This window comes from Blennius ocellaris (genome assembly GCF_963422515.1).
Source record: "Blennius ocellaris genome assembly, chromosome: 23".
NCBI lineage: Eukaryota > Metazoa > Chordata > Actinopteri > Blenniiformes > Blenniidae > Blennius > Blennius ocellaris.
In genome coordinates, this window is record NC_137672.1 from 15,842,521 (window position 1) to 15,862,496 (window position 19,976).

Genomic DNA, 19,976 nt, shown 5'->3' on the forward strand with positions numbered 1-19,976 from the left:
AGCAACCACGGCAACCGCCCGCATCTGTGATCGATAACACGCGTCCGATGTTCGATCAGCGGAGCGGAGCTCCAGTCCCACTCGGGAGGTGGGGGGGGGGCCTTGGGTACGTTACATCACTGCCACTCGCAGTAAAGAAGTACGCCTCATGGAGCAGGAGATTGTGCTTAAAGAATAAAAAAAAAAAAAAACCCTGCTTATTCCCAACCTCTTCCCCCTTCTTTTTCACATCTACTGTTTCCTCATCCGTCTCTCCGTGTCTCTGTGCTGGCAAGATAAATAAGGAGATGTAATGAAAAATCTTAGAACATTGTGTGGAGCAGCCATTGTGTTCTTATATTACAAGTCGTGAATAGTAAAAGGCCCTTGCTGTCTTTGGTCAAGTCGAGACGACTCGAGCGAAGACAAATAGGCCCCGGGATAAAATAAAAGGTTGGACAAGGGGGAGCTTGGAGGATATTGAAAAAGCAACAAATGACCTTCTCCAAGTTTCATCTCTTCGCCCCCTTGTCTTTCTCATTCTCTCCCCGCCGCCACCAGCGCCATCTCCCTCTTTCCCACTCACTCACCCCGCTAATGGTTATTTACCTTGCTGGAAAGGGCTTCGCTTTCTCACCGGAGCTGCGCGCCGCACAACAGGTCGTGAGCAACGGCGGAGCAGCCTCGGTAAAGAAAGGAGGACGGACGGAGCGGGAAGAGAAGGAGCGGGAGAAAAGAGCGAGGGATATATCACTGGCGTCGGTCTCCCCGGCGACACCGACTCAGCCTCCTACTCTCCCTCACAGCTGTAATGGAAGCGAAGGCCCAGTCCGTGGCAAGAAGAGGGAGGGGGGGGGGGCGTGACAGAGGAAAGAATTTCATGTCAATATTTGTTCCCACCGGCTGCCTGGATGGAAACAGATACATTACATGCTCTTAGTTGTCGTCCCCTTTTTTTCCCCCCCTGAAGCCAATTTGAGAGCGTTACCTTTGTTCTGGGATCAGGGGGACTTCAGGGGTCTCTTGGGAAAGAGTGAAAATGGTGAGATGGAGAACAAGGCCACCCAGGAAAAGGTATGAGGCCGAGAGGATGAGTAACATTTTTTTTTTTTTTTTTTTTGAAAAGACCACAGTATGAGAAGAAGCTCAGGGTGGACATTTCCCATAGCAAGTCTTTGCAATGCAAACAATGAGTCAAATCATTGTTCAGAGCCTCTTTTCCTCCATCTCATTGACTCCGGGCTGGATCATCATCATGAACAGTTATTGCTCTGGAGCTACGGGGCGTCCCTGCCTTGGAAACTGCGTTGGCTATAAGAATAAACAGTTTTTTTTTCCCCCTTCTTCTTTGTCTTCAGTGAGGAGAGAAGAGACGTTTCCGTGTGTTGGATTTTTTTTTTGTGCAATTTAAAATAAACAGTCGGTCTAATATCACACCTGCAGTTTGCTTACTGGGCTCTGAACCAGTTATAAAGTTTGCTTTAGGAAGGCTTGGGTTTTTATTTTTATTTTTTTTTGTAAGGTCAACAAAACCTCATTACCTGAAAACCATGTTTACAGCATCTTTTTTTTTTTTTTTTTTAGCAATTACTCTGTTTTCAACCAGCAAAGTGAACCCAGAGATTGTTGCCCTTTGCTAGGGAAGCAGAAATAATACCTCCGTGTTGAGAACAAGTCACACAGATTCATGGCTTTTTTTTTTTTTTTCTTTCTTTCTTTTTTTTTTTTTTTTTGTTTTGTTTTATGGGACAGCTGCAGTGATCCATCATCCCAATCCAGCAGAGGTTTTGGCTCGTGCTGATGGACCTGTCCGCGCCTGCTGCCAAAAGTGCTCATCTTTGGCAGCGACGCAAGTTATGAAAACATGAGGAAGCACCGTGACATAGTTACTGGTGCAAACATTAGTGTCTGGGTTGTGTAACAACTATGAGTGTCGCCTTCAACACACTGCAAGTAGCAAGGTGGTAAATGGTTCTTATGCAGATGCAGGAGTGGATCAGCAGTAACAACAACTGGCATAGGTTGGCATGGTATTCTCATGGGACTTGTTGATTTTATTGTCGATTTGCCCATAATATTAATTCAACTTTATGGTCTTTCTATATGAATGTCCATGTTTTCCCATTGTTATTGTTTATAGCATATTGTTCTCTGCGTGCAACACCGTGTGCATGGTTTCATTACAGAAACGGATAATTGCACCCTCTTAGGGCCAGCCACGATAATCGGTGTCACCGTTTCTGCCATTTGTTTGAGAAGACATCCTTTTGAAAACGTCGCCATGTGAACGTGAAGCTTTTCTGAAATGAAAACCCCCCAAAAAATGATGCATTTTCACTTGTTATCATGTAAACGGGGCCTATTTAACTCCTGCTGTTAATCTGAGTTGTTCATAAATACGACCGTAGGAACATGCTGGATGTGCTCTGTCGTGAGTCAGTCAAATATCAGGTGTGCAGAATGACTTCATGATCGTACCGGAGTGGATGAGAAAACCAGCAACGGGTGCCGCACGCTGTTATTAACAAGGAATTTAAGTGCGGTATCAAGGGTTGACGCACACAACGGGAGGAGCAGGCATGAAGGCAAAAATATCTCGCCTGCACGTGTTTTTATTATTTTTGTTTTAGGAAAATTAATGTCTTCATAAGAACTTAGAACGATGGTTTGGTGCAGTCATCATTGTTATGCTCCCTCCGCTTCTAAACCCTGCTTATTAGTTTGATCTCCGCCTCCTCAGGTGTGAATGTTAAAAAAAAAAAAAAAGGTACTTTCATCCAGCACACTGACTCCTTTTGTCGGCTTTTTAAGCACCCTGGGTTGCTACTTTGTCATTGTTGGTGTCTCGGTGAGCGTGATTGAATTTTTAAATCACTTCCTCCTTCTAAGGTGAAAATGCACCTTAAAATAGCAGCTAATTTTTCATTTAAAAACGGTATTACACACTATCATGGCTTAATGTTTTAACTGATCTGCTCTATCATGACGGGGGTAATGTCTGCTGAAATACTGCAATCCCTTACACCGCTCTTCATTTTCATTAGGATTATTACAGCCCATAGATGTTGCTGTATTGTGGATTATCCTGAACTAATGAGACACTTTAATGAAGCATATTATGAATACTGGGGTGGGTTTTTGTTTTTTGTTTTCCAGTTTTAATGTCTCAGTTTCAAAGCGGTGTTCATCACAAACAGTATTTCATTCACTCTGCGACACAAAACCCTGGAAAATACAACTTAATATTAGAATTTGGCTCAATACTTTGAAATAAATGAGAACGTGGTCATTTCTGAGCAGTGGACTGACACGTCTGCGTCCTTCCTGACACCGTTATGGCCGAAGGCCCCCGCAGATCCACTTGCATTTTGAGCACGACGGGATGAAGTTTTGCAAATCTCCCGGGGTGATTTGTGCGCCGGCCGCCATTGTCCTTATTTAGTGGCACCACGGTTCTGAGTGGCATTGTCGCCACCGAGCCAAAACAAAGCCAGCCCAAGCAATAAATTTCCACCGCTTGGGGCTCGTAGAATCTGACTCATCGTGTGCACGCCAGCTCATTTACCACAAAAGAAAAAGCGGCAACAGCTAACACCCGGGCTAATGTCCTTCTGTGTGTAACAAATTGACAGGCCGACAATGTCACTTTCAATATTTCATTATGTTAATACTTACTGCGCGGCACGAGGCTCCCGAGCTTGTAGAACAGAGTCTGTAAGTCAGTGTGCATGTCAGGACTGATGACATGTGTGACACCAACTAATTAATTGGCCAGAGGCAGTCAGGCCTTCCTATCGGGGGGCCCTCACGAGTGGAAATGCTTTTCTGCGCTCGCAAACAGCACTCGGAGATCAATGCGGCACTATCGGCCATATTGAATGGGACACATGGCATCGAGGCCGTGTACAGTTTGTACAGTGGGAGCTGCAGCTTTAAATCCCTCTTGCACTCGGCAAACATTCAGGATGGTAGTTAAAGTTATCTGAAGCAACAACAACAACAGCAGAAAAGAAAAACGAGCCCGGAGTGCTTCAGTGTCATGGTAGATTAAGCCGTTGTGTGTTGGATCACGTGTTGCGCCTCACACGGCGTGTTCACAGCCTCTCCGTGCGCCCTCCAACCCTTTTCCCCGCTCTCGAGTTCGTCACATCCCGATCAAACAATGCTGTTGATTGTCACCCAGGCAACAATGTACCTGCGGCAATGAAAGCATCTGATTGTGCGATTGGAGTTGAAGTCATTTAACACAACCTGAATAAAAGATAATTATGGCTGTAGATAATAATGGGAAAAAGAAAAAGTGTGGCATTCAAAATAATCTGTTTGGAGCACGTCGTCTATCCAGCGTCATAATGATTCACTCCTCGCACAGGACTCGCGTCACCTCGGGCGGGATTTGGAATAATTGCGCGTTCTTCTTAATCCCAGATAAATCTGCCGTGTCTGTAATCTATAAAAAACATCATCATAAATTCTGTTTTGCCAAAAACAGAGATCATTTGATCATTTTTCCAATCAGTCTCATTAATCTAATGCCTCTTTTAAAATCGTATTTTATATTTTCTGTTGCCTATTTTTGTTTTTAGTCTAATTTACTAATAAATAACTTCACAGCACGTCGGTGTTTATTTGCACTGGCACGTTTCAGTGCATTTTTTATTTTATTTTTTTTGTATTTACCGTCGACGATAAATTCCAAACGATAAAAAAAATCAAACCAGTTATAATAAACAATTATACATGAAAGCCGTTATAAAAGGTGAGAAAAAAACTGTAAAGGTTGCATGTAGAAAGTTGTGAATCTCATCTGGCTCATCTCCAGAGGTAACCCGCGTGATTAAATTAGAGCGTAGCGCTGCATTATGTCAGTGGGTGCCGGTGAACACGGAAAACACAGATGTGGATTAGATTGCTAAATCATCCTCCAGAGCAAACAAGGCCAAACATATGGAAAGTAATCAGATTATGCGGCAGATGCCAACCTTTTGCTGTAAGCAGGGTGAAATAGTTAAGCAGCGCCCAAATGCCAGCGATGTTACTTTTGTTTGTTTTTACATTCAGGAGCTAAAAGAAGAAAAGACTAGAAAGAGACTAGAAATCGTGTTTATTCTAGTTTGCAGGTTAAAACCAGGTTTACAACATGTACAAGCTAGCTTCATTGTTTTCAGTGTTTCTGACGGATATTTTCAAAACGGTGAGCAAACATAAACCCTTTCTGAAATAAAAATGTGCATGTCGCTCTGAATGTGATCCACAAACTATTTAATTCAGGCCAAAACCAAACCAAACATGGAAACTAGTGGAAATTCGAACCGGGTTAAACTAGTTGTGCAAAACTTTCCTCTTAAACCAGACAAATAAGTCATAAACTGGTAAGAATCGCACGTTTAATTTATATTCCTGGTGGGAGGGGTTAGATATGGTTGACATACTGTGTAGGAATTAGAATAAACCGAGTCAAAACCCAGGCTACACTAGTTTGAGCAACAGGTCTTAACAATACCAACTAAACTGAGGTGAAACACAAGAAATGGATTTAGAATAAAAATGTGGATAAAAAAAACTCCCATTTTCTCCTGATTCAAGGATCAAGGATTCTTTATTGTCATATCAAAAATGATACGAAATTTGGACTCAGGTCCCGGTAAGCCAAAGTAATAAAATATATATATGGCTCTTCAGTTGGAATGTTGACGTGTTTGGACGCTCCAGCAAAAGCTTCCGGTTTCGGTCCTCGGCAGGACGCGTCGGTGGGAAGCTTCAACCCATCTTGAAATGTGAGTCACTCACCTTCAGTATGAGTCAGAGCAGCTGGTCTCAGTCCTGCAGCTCCTGCTGAATGTGGCTGAACGCGGTCCTGAAAACCCTCCATTTGCAGGACAGGGTGCCCTTTTTAAATAATGTCACCTTCACTGTGTGAGAGGTGAACGGTTGCGTTGTTCACTGTACTCGTTTTTAAACGCTCACTTCAAAACACGGCCCTGGGGGCTTCATTTGACTATGGACAGCGCTTCACAGCCAACATTTGACCTTTAAAGCCTCAAATGCCTTTTTTTTTTTTCCCCCTTCCTCTCCCTCAGCTATTTCACTGTGTGCGTATGCACGTTGTCCCAGAGGATGTAGATTGCAGATGGCAAATAGCTTTTTTGGATGGTTTTCATTTCGACTTTCCTCAGAGCGCCGAGTCCGGTACAAAACTTGATCTGTAACCGACTGTTTGTCCAATAACATGCCGCAAAAGTAGGATTTATTTATTTTTTACCCTCATTTCAAAAAAACCCAACCCCACAAGTTGTATTTTTATTTTTTTTCCCCCCATTCGAGCATAAACCGCAATCTTCTTGAGAAACACAGTTTAAGTTTTTTTTATTCGTTTTGGCATCATGGGTTTTTTTTTTTTCCCCAGCTTCCCACACAACACCGAGCTCGTCTGTTGGTGTTATTCTGCGTTCGCTCCCTGTAAATGTCCTCACATCTGCTCAAGATGATCATGAAACAAAAAGCAGCGCACCGAGCGCACACTCTTAACACCTTGAAAATCGCACTTGGGTAAATGGAGGGAAATCGTAATCCTGTCTCGAAGTTGGAGATAATCATTTTTTTGTGTGTGTATGTGTTGCAGGGAAGCAGATTGACCTCTTGGACCCTCCCTGGCATTTGGAGGAAATAAGCTTTTTTTTTTTTTTTTTGGGCTTATCACCTCTGCCCTAAAGAGATTTGCACGCCACTGAGCAATTGCAAGCATGTGATTTCAATCTCCCTCAATGCCGCGATAGAAATCGTGACCAAAAGAAGCAAAACATTACATTTAATATTGCAGCATGCTGGAGCAATCACATAATAATGTGAAATGCATGTTGGGAAGGTGGGGGGAAAAAAAGGAAAAAAAAAGCAATCATCACAAAGAGAGGGAAAAAAAAAAGTTCTCATAAGCAAAGAAGGTGTTTATTACAGATCGGCAAAGAGAAAAATGGATTTCAAACAGCCGCAGACCGAGACTGGATGCTAATTTGCCTCGGAGTGTTAACATAAGGCATTCCCTCGCTTTCTTCTAGACAAACAGCCACCTCCTACCCAACGGCCTTGATGTTCAATCTACAACTCCACACAGCAAAAGGAAGAGTTCATGAGACGGACACACGGATATCAAAAGCAGACGCGAGCAAAAAAGAAAGCCACGGGAAAATGACCAAACAATCTGAAATACATTCCTTCGATTGCTGATGGGGTGGAGCTGGGGGGGGGGGGGGGGGGGTTCCTTCCGCTGCAGACACGCTGCGCCGTCACGTGGACGGAGGTAAAGTGAGTTGTCGTGCGTCAGCCACAGAGGAATAACAAAGGTGAGGGTCAGTTCGTGGAGATTGCACATCCTGGGTTGTCTGCTGCAGGTGCATCACAACAATGTAATGCTATGTGTAAATGTGTCATTGACAAGAAACCTGGAGTGCACAAAGGAATTCAAAATGGATTATAAAGAGGCGTCATTATTAAGGCTGTGGTTGTGTTGGAGAAAACTGACGCAATTTCTTGTTCCTGCAATTCATGATGTGATCAGATACGTATATTTACGAGATCATGTGGATCAGTCTATTTGAAACTTAATAAATATGCATTGTTTCAGTAAGTTACATCATTACTGAATATCAATACTGAAATTCTGAACCTCTTTTTAATTGTCGTGTCCTTTTCATCCAATATTAGGCGTGTAACAACCAATAACGCAATAATATTGTAATAAAATTTTACTTTTTTTTTAGTCTGTAGTTTTGTAGTACCGGTATGTATCCCAGAAAAAAAGGCTTTTATTTCCCAGAGATGAAGCCTTATTCATGTATTATTACATTACTGGTTGCAGTTATTAAGTTTTTAAAGGATTTTGGAATGCAACTTCAATCATGTCATAACTTATGGGCAGAATACCGTCACAATGATGGATCAAATTACACTATTGGCAAGGTATTACTTATTGGCTTTATTAGATTTAGGGGCCCGTTCACGCAATGTTATAAGTGAAAATGCATCGTTTTCACTTTTTCCATTTCAGAAAGGTTTTGTGTTTACACTGCAACGTTTTGAAAATGATGTATGGTTACACGGCAAGAGCAGAAAGTTTTCTTGTCGGGCCCTAGTTGGTGGTGTCGTTTGTTTTTGTAAAGAAACCAGACACACAATCACTCAGAGAACAAGACGCTATTATCAACATTAACAATGCCAAATAGTGTTTGTGAATATTTTTATTGTATTTTTTATTATTTTTCTACGGCTCTAAATATTCCTCCTCATTTGAATTGTGAGTTGGTTACCATTTGATAAACTCCCGGTGTTCACTGACAAGTTTTGTCTCTCCCAGATATTTTTTAGTTTGAAGTTGTAGTTTAAGTCTTTGCTGATTGCAGAGACAACGTTTGTCAGCCAGTCATGCCTTGAGATATTTTTTCTCCAAGACAAAAGCGATTGTTTCTCATTCAATCCCCTCTAGCGTCGTATACACGTTGTTGAGCTGGTGAAAATTAGGTTCTTGCACGTTAAGCCAGATAATGGTGCACCTACTCCACTGATATGTGAATAACTGTTACCTCTAATGGGTCTTCACACCTTAACGGCAGCTATCTGCAAAATCACATCCTCATCCGGTCTCTCTCCTTCCGCGTCATTACCAAGTTTCGGACAGTTATTTCATTTACTTATTTTGTTGTCTTTGCTTTGCTCTGTCATGTTTATATGTTTTGTGTGGGTTTTATTTAATTTTGTTGTTGTTGTTGTTTTGTGTGCCACATGTCCGAAATAAGCTTTTCAGTTCAAATTCAATTCAAGGTGGCAATGGTTGTTTTACACGAATTCCTGATCTGTCATTTGCAACTTGAAATGTATATAACCTTTCTCTTGAGGCAACTTTTAGATTTGTGCGTCGGAATGCATGTAAACACGATTAATTGGGTTGATTTGTTGTTAAAGCTGAAAACCCTTCACTGAAATTACATTTGTGACCAAGTTTTCATTATTTACATTGTGTATTTATACATACTAATCCTAATTCAATGTTTTATTTCTATTTGTTTGGGATTCCACTGCTCATAAAAAAGACTCACAAACTGATGATATGATGGTAGTTGCAACACAGTGTTTACTCTATTCATTGAATTCATAACAAGAACGTAGTGCTCCTGGGTTTTGTTTTGTTTCTGTTTTCACACCATTACAGCACATTTAAGTCATAGTTCTATAATATAATCGTCAATCATTTTGGGGAAATATTTATTTTGCCTTCTGCTGCAGAATTATGGTGACTTCAAACGAATTTCACTCTGGGATTAGTACAGTTTTTCTTTTCTGTTCTATTCTATTCTATACATGTTTGCCTCAAAATGAGTGAGAAAATATTTATTTGTAATTTTGGGTTGCGTGACCCTTCAGCTCCAGGTCAGTAGCTCTGTAATGCCTGATGCACGGATTGTTATTAAGTTCAGGTGCCGCAGGACAGACGACTGATTACGGCGTTATGATACATTTGCAACGACAAAGATTTGTGGAGAGGCGCCGCCTATGGAGCGACGCTGATTGGCAGACTTATTAAGAAGCTCAGGTGCATGCCGGCCGCGTCCCTAATGAATGGGTTTGAGTGGTGTCAGATGCCCGTCAGGGTACAATGGCGAGGGGGGGGGGGGGTCGGCGACGGGGCTGGGCTGTCCCATCAGTCACAGAGCAGCGGGGGGGTCAGAGGTGACCCTGGCACCCCATCTGGTTCAGAGTACACTGAGAGGGAGGGGAGGGGAGGGGGTGGAGGAGCGGTGCTGATGTTGCCGGTTGTCAGGTCGGCTTATAGGGAGATATCCAGGCATATGGAAGCGCACACTTCTCGACACGTTCGTGGGGAGATGCATATGAGCACATGGTACAGCTGTGGTGTGTAACAGGAGCAGCACACACTCTCACACTCTGTCTTTCTCGCTCTCTCTCACTCTCTCTCGCTCTCCCCCGGCGGGTTGAGGTCAAGGGTTGTCTGTCACACAACGCACCTCGATTGTAACAGATGGACGCTCACACACATACACACACTGGTGTCCCAGAGGCTGGCAGGGTCCTGACCTGTGTGATCAGGCTTGGAGACCATGCAGGCATATGGGCCAGGAGCACAGGGGCAGTGAGACATACAAAAGAGCTGATTGGCAGCGCCAGAAGATACACACACACACACACAGTTTACCCAGCTTTTAAGTCCGGGAATGAAGTTTAAACACCATTTTTTTATTATTTTTTTGTACAACAAATTGTTTCTTTTGGCGATAACTCCTCAGCTGTGGCTATCCTGCTCGCGCCATACAGTTATTGTTCGCGTTCAAAGGAAAGGCGTCAAGCGTAAACCCGATACGAAAATGTTTTGGTTTGTCCGGGCAGCAGCCGGGAGGAAAGCAGGTGCTGGTGGAAGCTGGCATTGTCGGCTTGGCCGGGGAAGGACATACACGGGCAGGCATGGCTGGCTCCGAATTAACACGGCCCTGGCTCCCGTGCTGCAAACTGTGTAATTTATATCCCACATCAGTGCGTCTAATTCCTTTGTACTTATTTTATGTATAACCATTTTGTTTTTGCCGCGGGGGCGGTCAAATTGGCAGGTGGCAGTAAAGCGTTGCTTGTATTTCTCGAAGTTGAAGAAGCATGTGCACACATGAATCCGCGATAGTTCGAGCGGTCTTTCCTGTTGGTTTTATCCTAAACACCTTTAAGGAACGGCAAAGTCGATTAAACAGGCTTGTGAAGAGCAGATTTGGACTGCAGTGGATTCAGTCTGACCGGTTTTCCTCAGAAGATGAAAAACCCGCAGTGTTTCAAATGGAGGAATGAGCTAAACTGCAGGAATATTGCTGGAGGTCGACAAGAAATTCAATCCTCTGTATGTACTCTGCAGACTAGAAATAAAACCACATTATGCACACAATAAGCTTAAGGTTTGGCACAATAAAGGGATCCGATCACTGGTTTCTGTTGGTACTAAAATCTGCCTTCTCATGCTTGTTTTAGTCTCACAGAGCAAAACGAAACAAAAACAAAAAAAGTTCTTTCATAAGAGTTAGTTCATGAACTCAGCTTGTGAGGTTCTGCCAATCAGCATGTTTTTCCTCCAATATGGACGCTTCAACACACATTATGGGAAATAAAATAATAAATAACAACCCCCCCCCCCCCCCCCCATGTAGCTCATAAAGCTTTGAAGAGCTGGACAGCCATTTGTTTCACATGAAGGCGTTAACAGATGTGATCAATTGCCTTTGGATATGCCGATGACAACATCTTGTATTTTCGGAAGTCAGAATTATCCAGACGGATTGACATTTGACAGCTTTTATTTGTCGTTTTGTCCATTTTCTGCTAATCACTATGCAGGGTAGATAAAGTTTACCTCCCTCCTGTAATAAAGAGGATGAAGCAGAATGGGAGGATGAGGAGACCAGCAGGACAAATAGCGTATCCCTCCCATTCCCGCTCAGCTAATTGCACCCCGGGTTCGGTTAGGGGTTAGGACGAGGCGATAGTAGCAATAGTTAACCTACAGGAAATAGTTCCTGGCTCCAAAAAGAAAATGTTAGTCAATACAAAGAGTCCTGAAGTGACGATAATAGCTTGTGTACAAGGTTACATTAAGGTTAAGGTTGAGGGCTATGGCTGCATTATGTCAATGATTGGGGACTTGTTGCAATGTTTTAAATTGATTTTCCTCCAGTTGTTCAATATTACATTATCGATTCAATAAGTTTGATCCCACATGAGTCCTAATATTTACGGGGCACACTAGCTTTTAAGGTGTTGACTGTTCATTTTTATCTGCTTTTATTTGTACAATTACATCCGGTGTGTCTCAAATTGTTTTTCAGGAAATAAAGCCACTCTATCTTGTGGAGATCAATTTAACATCGGCAACCTTCACCTGCGATCTTTCCTCTCACATCAATAGAGATTAGCCTTCTCCTCACATTAACCCCTCGATCTCCGCGTCCGTTCCCCCATCCCTCTGCCACAAACATGCCAATTCCTCGCACACTTAATTCTACACGCGATATACACGGCGCCGATCGACTCCTGTCGAAAATCTCTTCACTCCCTATTTACTTGTACTCCGTTTGCATGTGCGTGGATATACACACTCTGTCACGCACACACACACACACACACAGACCTGTGAGATGAGCACGGGAACAAATCACCAGCTGCCAGTCGTAAATGAAGATATAACCACTCCTGGCCGCCGTGTACCTGCAGCAGTGCCACTTAATCCCCCCCCCCCCCCCCCCCCCCCCCCCCCCCCCATAGGATTTAATGTGGATGGACACTCAGTGATGGAGAAAGACGCACGCTAACAAACACATCCACTCCAGTTAACAGTGACTGACACAAAGCTGCCCGTCTTTTAACGCGCGAACACACACAAAAATACACAGCAGCTTACGGACCGGAAAAGCAACGCACACACGATCCCACAGCTCGCCCCAGAAACATTTAGCGGTGGAACAAAGGGACTTAGCCGTAACATTTCACGGTATTGCATTTATTCAGCACCTTCGTGGTTTAGATTTATATACTCGTCTTTCCCTTGGCAATATCAAGAATACTGCTGCTGAGATGTGATTTGCTTTTCTGATATATTCTCACCGTCAACATTGGGGGTCAACAAATGGGGTGGGTTATTTCCCAGAATGCCTCCTTTCCCGGTAATTTTCATTTCTTCCCGGAGTCAACCATGTTTTCCAGAAAATGGGTGCAACGATGGGCTTTGTTGAGTGAACCAACGAGAGCTCAAGTGAGGGAAGAGGAAGGAGAGAGAAGTTGAATACATGGAAACAGATAAGTTTGCAATTGACACCGCAGGCCTCCTTCTCGCTCTTCTCCCCCAATGTTTATTTCTGTTTTAATTAACAAACAGATTGTTATAACAAAGTTGCATTGTAGGGAGGGACACAGAGTCTGGTTCAAGTAGGGAGCGACACGAGAAAAAAACAACTAACAGATTGTTATAAAGTGATAAATCCACTGGAGAGAGAGGGAGAATGTTAACGTGTTTTTTTTGGGGTGATGAAATCCCCTGTGGCCAGTCCTGACTCAGACTGTTTACTCTCGTCCATATCATGCCTTTCAGGTTGTGTTACGACCTCTACTTTTACTGCGCAGCTATGAGTCGTCCAACTTGCGCGAGACAGTGTCTTCTGTCCAGGCCGCTATAAGACGTTCATGTTCTTTTCCATAGTTTCTTTGGAAAGACTCCCGGAAAAGGATGAACTAAAAACCGCGTGAACGTAGGTGTTTCCACATTAACCCAAACTTCTGACCAATCGCACAAGCTTGTCGAGATCAACCCGCAAGTCTTCACAAATCATTACTGACTGAAGAATGATGGTGTTCCTTTTTTTTTTTTTCCCCCTATGGAGAGAGAACAAATTTATCTTTTTAGTGCAAAGAGACATTTTAATCCGACTGTGCCCCTAGCCCACATTTTAAAACTAAAATAATATGCAAAACTATGTGTTTCCTACAAGTAAGGTTGGCGTGCTCTGAGGGTATGGACACCGTTACAGCCACACATGCAAATAATTTGCCACCGAGATGCTTTGAAAACGCCTATAACTAATTGATCCATCCAGGCTACGCCGCGAACGCGGGATAAATGCGTTCTGTCATAAATCCGTGCAAACATCTCCCAACAGCTGTACGTCCACCAGGATTTGATCCTGACAGAGTGTAAATCTCATTTTCGAGTCAACTAGACTCCACAGCTGCGGCTGCTACCATCTGAGACCATCTTCAGACACTGTGGTACATCGAGCCAAACAACCGGCAGGGCAAGGCGCTCAGTGAAGATCTAGAAATGTCTGTAAGTAATACCATCAATAACGACTGCATTTCTTTCCGAGTTCAATGTCCCGGTGCTAGATGAATAAACAGTGTGCACACACAACCAAAAAAAAAAAAAAAAAACCCAAATGCATATGGCACTTTTAACCTATAAGCACTCACACATAAAGTGGTGTTTGGATTGCAACCATGCAGAGAGATGTGCATGAGACTTGGGACACACAGAGACTCCTGGGGGGGCCAGCTGCAGGCACAATGATAAGCACAAGATTAAATTTAAGATGAGAGATGTAATCGTATAGTAAATCTTTGTTCGGGGCTTTTTTTTTTTTCCTGATTGTGCCGTTTGTTTGTTTTTTTTATTTTATTATATTTTATTTTTGCCTTGGTCTGTACAGCTATCAGACATTGATTGAAAGTTCCCAGCAGCTTGTTTACATTCGCTATTGTTTCCCCTTCAGTGATCGTTTAATTTCAAACATGCTTGTGAAAGCCATTTCCATATTAGCTCTGTAGATTAATCACCAAGCATCTTGCTGGTGTTTAATGGAGACGATTGACTTCTTACAAACGTGTTTGCTAACAAACATGTGGCATAACTTAGACATGAATAAAGTATCACAACAAGCGCATGGGAGGACTGTGATGCTGCTTTCCATTATTCATTATGGAGCTTTTATTGTGTTAACATTGCAGCGTTGCTTAATTAGAATAAAAGCATAGCAGTATGCTTAATGGTGCAAATGAATGATTGACACTCTTGTGCATTAGGGGGCAGTAGTGAGCCGCTCAATGAGTCACGAAAACGCAAAAACAATGCATTTTCACGTTCAACGTTGCCGTGACAACAGCGCTTTAGTTGAACTGTTATTTTAATTAGCTTTTCAAAACTTGGATAGTAAAATGCAGTAAGTACTGTACCTTTAAAGTATTTATATTGCGAATGTGCAGAGGACCTTAAGTCATTATTTTGCATCCTTAATGGGACAGAAATGTGAATCTGTTTTAATTGCCTTTTATTGATGCACAGTCGCAGATGTGATTAACCGAGCTGCAGCTCAGTCCCAGTGGCCACCAGGGGGCCCAAAGAGGACTTATAAATGTACATTTTTATGTCCATGTTAATTAACAGAATTGCATTAATACGACGGTTCCGAATTCATATAAAACAATGCAATGAATTAAGGGACTTTTTGTTGAATTTGTGTTATGTCAGCAGATAATCTGATGTGCTTGAGAGGAAATGGGCTTTTTGTCACATCTTTGTATAACAATATAAATATGTGACTTTTTCAGTTATGATGTTGATGTTGAAAAGGTATAAACTAAATGGATATGTTCTGGGAATAATTACTCTCTATACCAGACATGGACAACAGGTGGGCTACTTGTGGCTTCCATTCTCAGTTTTTTCAACTGAAACATTACAAATTTTATTTCAGTACTTTCACTATAGTCTGGGTTGGAAATGGTCAAAATGTTCATAATATTAGTGGAAATATTTGCAATACAGTCTAAACTTTATTCGTGAGGTAGATGCAAGGATTTGAGTGAAATCTTTTCCTGATATTTGAGAAAAACGTATTCAAGGTCCATTTTGTCCTATCCAGTAATAAATGATATAAATCAGTGAAGAACAAACTCATTGTCTCTTTGCCATTCATTCACCCGTCCATTTATCATCTTTACCGCTTTATATAACTTTTTGGGTTGCGGATGGCACTTCAGACCGGTCAACAGTCCATCACGGCGGCTCCTTTAGCCAAAGAATGAATTTTTCTCTCTCTCTCTCTCTCTCTCTCCTCCCCTCTTTCAGCCTCTTTTGTTCCAGGCCTCCCTCTGTCAGGCTCTGTCACCGCTGCCTCCATCCGCAGAGAGCAGTGATCATTGTTAATGACGGGCGGGCTTTAATTAGCCCACAGTAAACAATTAACACAGCAGCACCCCCCAAAAAAAAAATTAAAAATTCAATGCAAATCAAATCCTGTGACGATAAAGTGCTGCAACAATATCATTGAATACGTTTGCCTGTAATTAGGAATACCTTCCAGGTTTATTCCACATATGCATATGAGCGTGTTCACTTGCATGCAGATTTCTGTGTACGCGTGTTGTCTTAATAAATTCCTTGAAAGCAGTGATCCCCCCCCCCCCCCCCTCTCATCCACTTTGCTGGCCCCTTTGTGTGACTCACTCATTAATGCTCATAGAATTGCTATTTCAGTAATGGCTGTCTCTGAAAGTAAAGCCGTAGAAGCGACAATCAAAAGAGGCTGAATGGGCCGCGGATGAATAGGGAAACAGGATACACTGAAATAGCTCTCTATCTTCTCACGCCTCTCTTTACTTGACGTTGGGTCCCCCCCCCCCTCCCCGACACATCCTGTTTATTATTTTCACTGTTAAGACAATAAGTATCTGTATCCAATCAAATAGACTTGACAGATCGTGACAGAAGAGCGCAGCCACGCTGCCAAGAATAGCTCACGACGACACCAGTTGCGTCTCGCGCGCGCATGGAAACGCATCCAGACCCCGGATTGCAATTACATTGTTAAGAGCAGGACAAAGAGTTACAGGCGGAGGGAATTAAGTCGCATTAGTCCATCTGTCATTTACGGCTTGTCAGACTCCAGAGAACATCTTCTCTCTGTTGGCGATTGGGTACGGTCGAGCCCCTCCATATGCATCCCCGCTCCACGGATCCCTCTGTCACGGATGAAATACCGGACTGTGGCGTGGCGACACGGCGACTGGCGGGCAAATTAAAGACAGACGAATGGCGTCGATCCTCGAATGCGCCCGGCTTTGCGATAATTGCGACGGCGCAAGTAATGGGTGACGAAGATCCCGAGAGTCCCACGTGGGAAGAGGCAAACCTGTAGATATTTTTACACTTTGAGGCCCTTTTGCTGTTGACACAATAAATAATTTCTCATCTTGGTGCAGTGATACTGTATGTCGTTTTTTTTCTGGTTTTTTTTTTTTTTTGTTCCCCGCTACACTACCACTCGTAAATTGAAATGCTGTAACACTATAGCAGCTGATAACGGTCCATTTCCCAACCCAAGACTCTCGCGGAAATGTCATTTGCGGTAAACACTCGCTGTACTTTATCTGGGTCAATCACCAACAAACACGGCACCTTGTTTTGACCTGTAATTGTTGGAGTACTCCTTTGGGCCAGTCACCGTGAGATAAAGGAGGGGAATGAATAATAGTGGAAAAAACCAGACGTGTTTGAATGAAAGGGGGGGAAAAAAAATGGTTTTCTGCACCGAATGTGATATTAAAAAAAAAAACTAGTGCATACCTTCACGCCTTCTGTGCTCCACGTGTGACACTTCATTTGAAACCGCAATCTTTTCATGACTTCATGGCTTTCAGCCGCATTTGTCGAATGAATGTGTGAACGAATCCCAGCGTGGGTAATTTGTTTACATCATCGCCAGCCAGCGCTGTACAAGACTGTGGGAACGGGAATAATCATACGTCGGACCCCCACACTCGCCATTATTCTTATTAGTAAACCGTTCGGGGTCACGACGTACGTTGATGCATGTGGTTGTGTTGTTGGATGCCGGCAGAGTCTGACTTGAGTCTGGCTTTGCTCCGAACAAGATTAAACATGAGCGTTGACGTGAAGCGTATGAATAATTTCTGCCGCGTGAAGTTCGCGCACACATGCAAACACTTTTGTAATGACCCAGATGTGTAAATCTCACACGGAGGGTTTGTGCACAGGCAGATGTTTGGTCCAGCGCAGTGCTCCGGAAAACTGGCGGTGAGGCCTGCGTACTGTTTTTTTTTTTTTTTTATAATTTATTTATTTATTCATCTATTTGTCCTAATGTGCTCCAAGCAAATGGATACGTTGATGAAACCTGAAATGCCTGGAAATGAAGTAAATTTTTAAGAGGCTTTTGTGTGATATTCCCTTTTGAGCCAAGCCCGTGTTGTTTCCATCTGGATCCCTGAGCCTCCAAATGGATTTTGCATTGTCAAAATTACCACTTTGATTTTTGGCCATATTGACTTCATCCTTTAAGGGCTAAAATTGCCCTCCTTTTCTCTCTCTCCCTTCCTTTTTATTCCATGTTTTTCATGGCATCTCCATTTTGGCCCTATTCTCCCATTTAAACAACCCCCCCGCCCCCCCCCCCCCCCCCCCCTCCTCTCTTTCTCCATTCTCTGGAGTAATTGCATTGATAGTGAACAGTGCTGCTAATTAATTATGCAACAGCTGAAAATTGAGGTGAGAGCGAAGGATGAGAGGGGGAGAGATGAGGTTTGTGCCAAATGGTCTACAGTAGGGAGAGAGAGAGAGAGAGGGAGAGAGAGAGAGAGAGAAGGGAGAGGGAACGTACTTTGAGAGAGAAAGCGGAAGAAGAAAAGCCAGATGGGAAGTAGAACAAAGGGAGCGCGCAAGGAGGATGAGGGGAAGGAAGAGATGATGAGAGGCGAGGAAACGCGACAACTGAGAGGTTGTGTTTGTAACGAGGATCTGTCAGAACGCGGAGATCAACGGCGGCGAGGCAAATCAGGCCTCTCGTACGGAGGAAGATCAGAAGCGCGGATGCAAACGGTGGCGGGGAAGTCAAAAGACGAGATCAGCCTTCCCCGCGACTCCCTGGTGGAAAGCACAGATGTGCTGCTCGCACTCGGCATATGTCCTTCTACTTTACATTGTGGCGTGGGAATACAAGATCACATGAAGTTGTTGGGGACACTCTGAGGACTGTGTAGATGAAGGAAGTTTTCCATACACATATATATATATATATATGTAATACTTCTGGAGTTGCTTTGCTACATTCATTAGTAGCAGCACTCGACTTTGCATTACTTTCTATAATGCGTCGGGTCGAGTCTTGATTTTGGGTGTGGAGGTTCAATGTGCATCTGGCGTAAAAAAAAATAAAAACACTAGCCAAACCTGAGGTGCAAGTTGCCGCGGCAACCTTTGCAAAAGAGAGCAGACGAATAGAAACTATGGGTGTACATTTCAAAATATATATATATATAAAAAAAAAAAATTATCATTTTTTTCATGCACTTCTTGCATGTATTTTTCCTTTTTTTTTTTTTTTTTTACCACAATGACAAATTCTTGTGGCCAAGGGTTATAAATTATGATTATTTTTCACTAATAATGGGACTATATTGATTTATTTATTTTTTTTACTGTTAATGGTTCATTGTGATAGTTTTTCAGTAACATTGGTATGTCAGTGGTACATTTTCACTTTCATTGCTACTTTATGAATACTTTTTTCACATTTATTGGTAATTGATTGATACTTATCAAATTGTATTGGTACCTTTTTGATACTTTTGTGCTTCTATTGGTACTTTATTGATACTTTTACACTTTAACTTTTAACATGTCGTTTTTTTTTTGTAACTTTGGCTGCACATCACTATTACATCATAGTGGAAAAGTAAAAAACATGCACGTTACTATGGCTAAAATACAACTTTTGTGTCAAAACACCGCTGTAGACCACGAATGATTCATTACCAGTGAAATGATGATGATCTGATGATTCCAGAACAAATGAGGATGTCCAGATCTTCCACACTCAGTGAGTGGTTACACCCGGAAAGCAGAGATGTTGCAAGTTCTAACGGTACACTGTCATTCTTTATAAAGCCGTTTTTTCTGTCTGTTTGTATTCTGGAAACTGTTTCCCGCCCTAAATTAAAAAAAATAAAATAAATGGTGCATTAAAATTCTCCCATCTGAAGGAATATCTGATAATCCGAAGAAAAGCAACTTGAAAACATGTAGTTTTCCTGAATCAAACGAGTGTTTTACTTGTGTTTTTTCTCTCCATTGTATCTGCTCCACTACGTCCATTGTGCTTTGCTCACTGAGCTCAGCCTGTTGATGCCCTACTGCTCAACCTGTTGCTCATATTTTTACTAAAGAGTAAACATTCATGTCTTTATTATAAGCAAAATAAATAAATAATGACATGGTCAGGAAATTTCCCAATTCCATCTAATTTTCACCTTCATTTGTAATTCTCCACTTCATGAGGACATATGTAGCAGGACTTTACATATGTCTATATTAATGACCTTTATGAAGTATAAATGGAATCCATATGATAAAATATACATAATGTGTACATAATGTGAATTATTTAGAT

The 19,976-nt window shown here is 42.4% G+C and overlaps 1 protein-coding gene across 1 annotated transcript in view; it reads left to right on the forward strand.

Moving 5' to 3' along the window:
• serpinh2 (serine (or cysteine) peptidase inhibitor, clade H, member 2) overlaps window positions 1-19,976 on the forward strand; it is a gene marked incomplete at both ends in the record, with an annotated part of 69,184 nt that overhangs the window by 12,846 nt on the left and 36,362 nt on the right. The window contains 3 exon segments of the mRNA XM_080519406.1: window positions 60-139; window positions 985-1,053; window positions 18,333-18,406. Of these exon segments, the coding sequence (XP_080375532.1) occupies window positions 60-139; window positions 985-1,053; window positions 18,333-18,406 (223 nt within the window).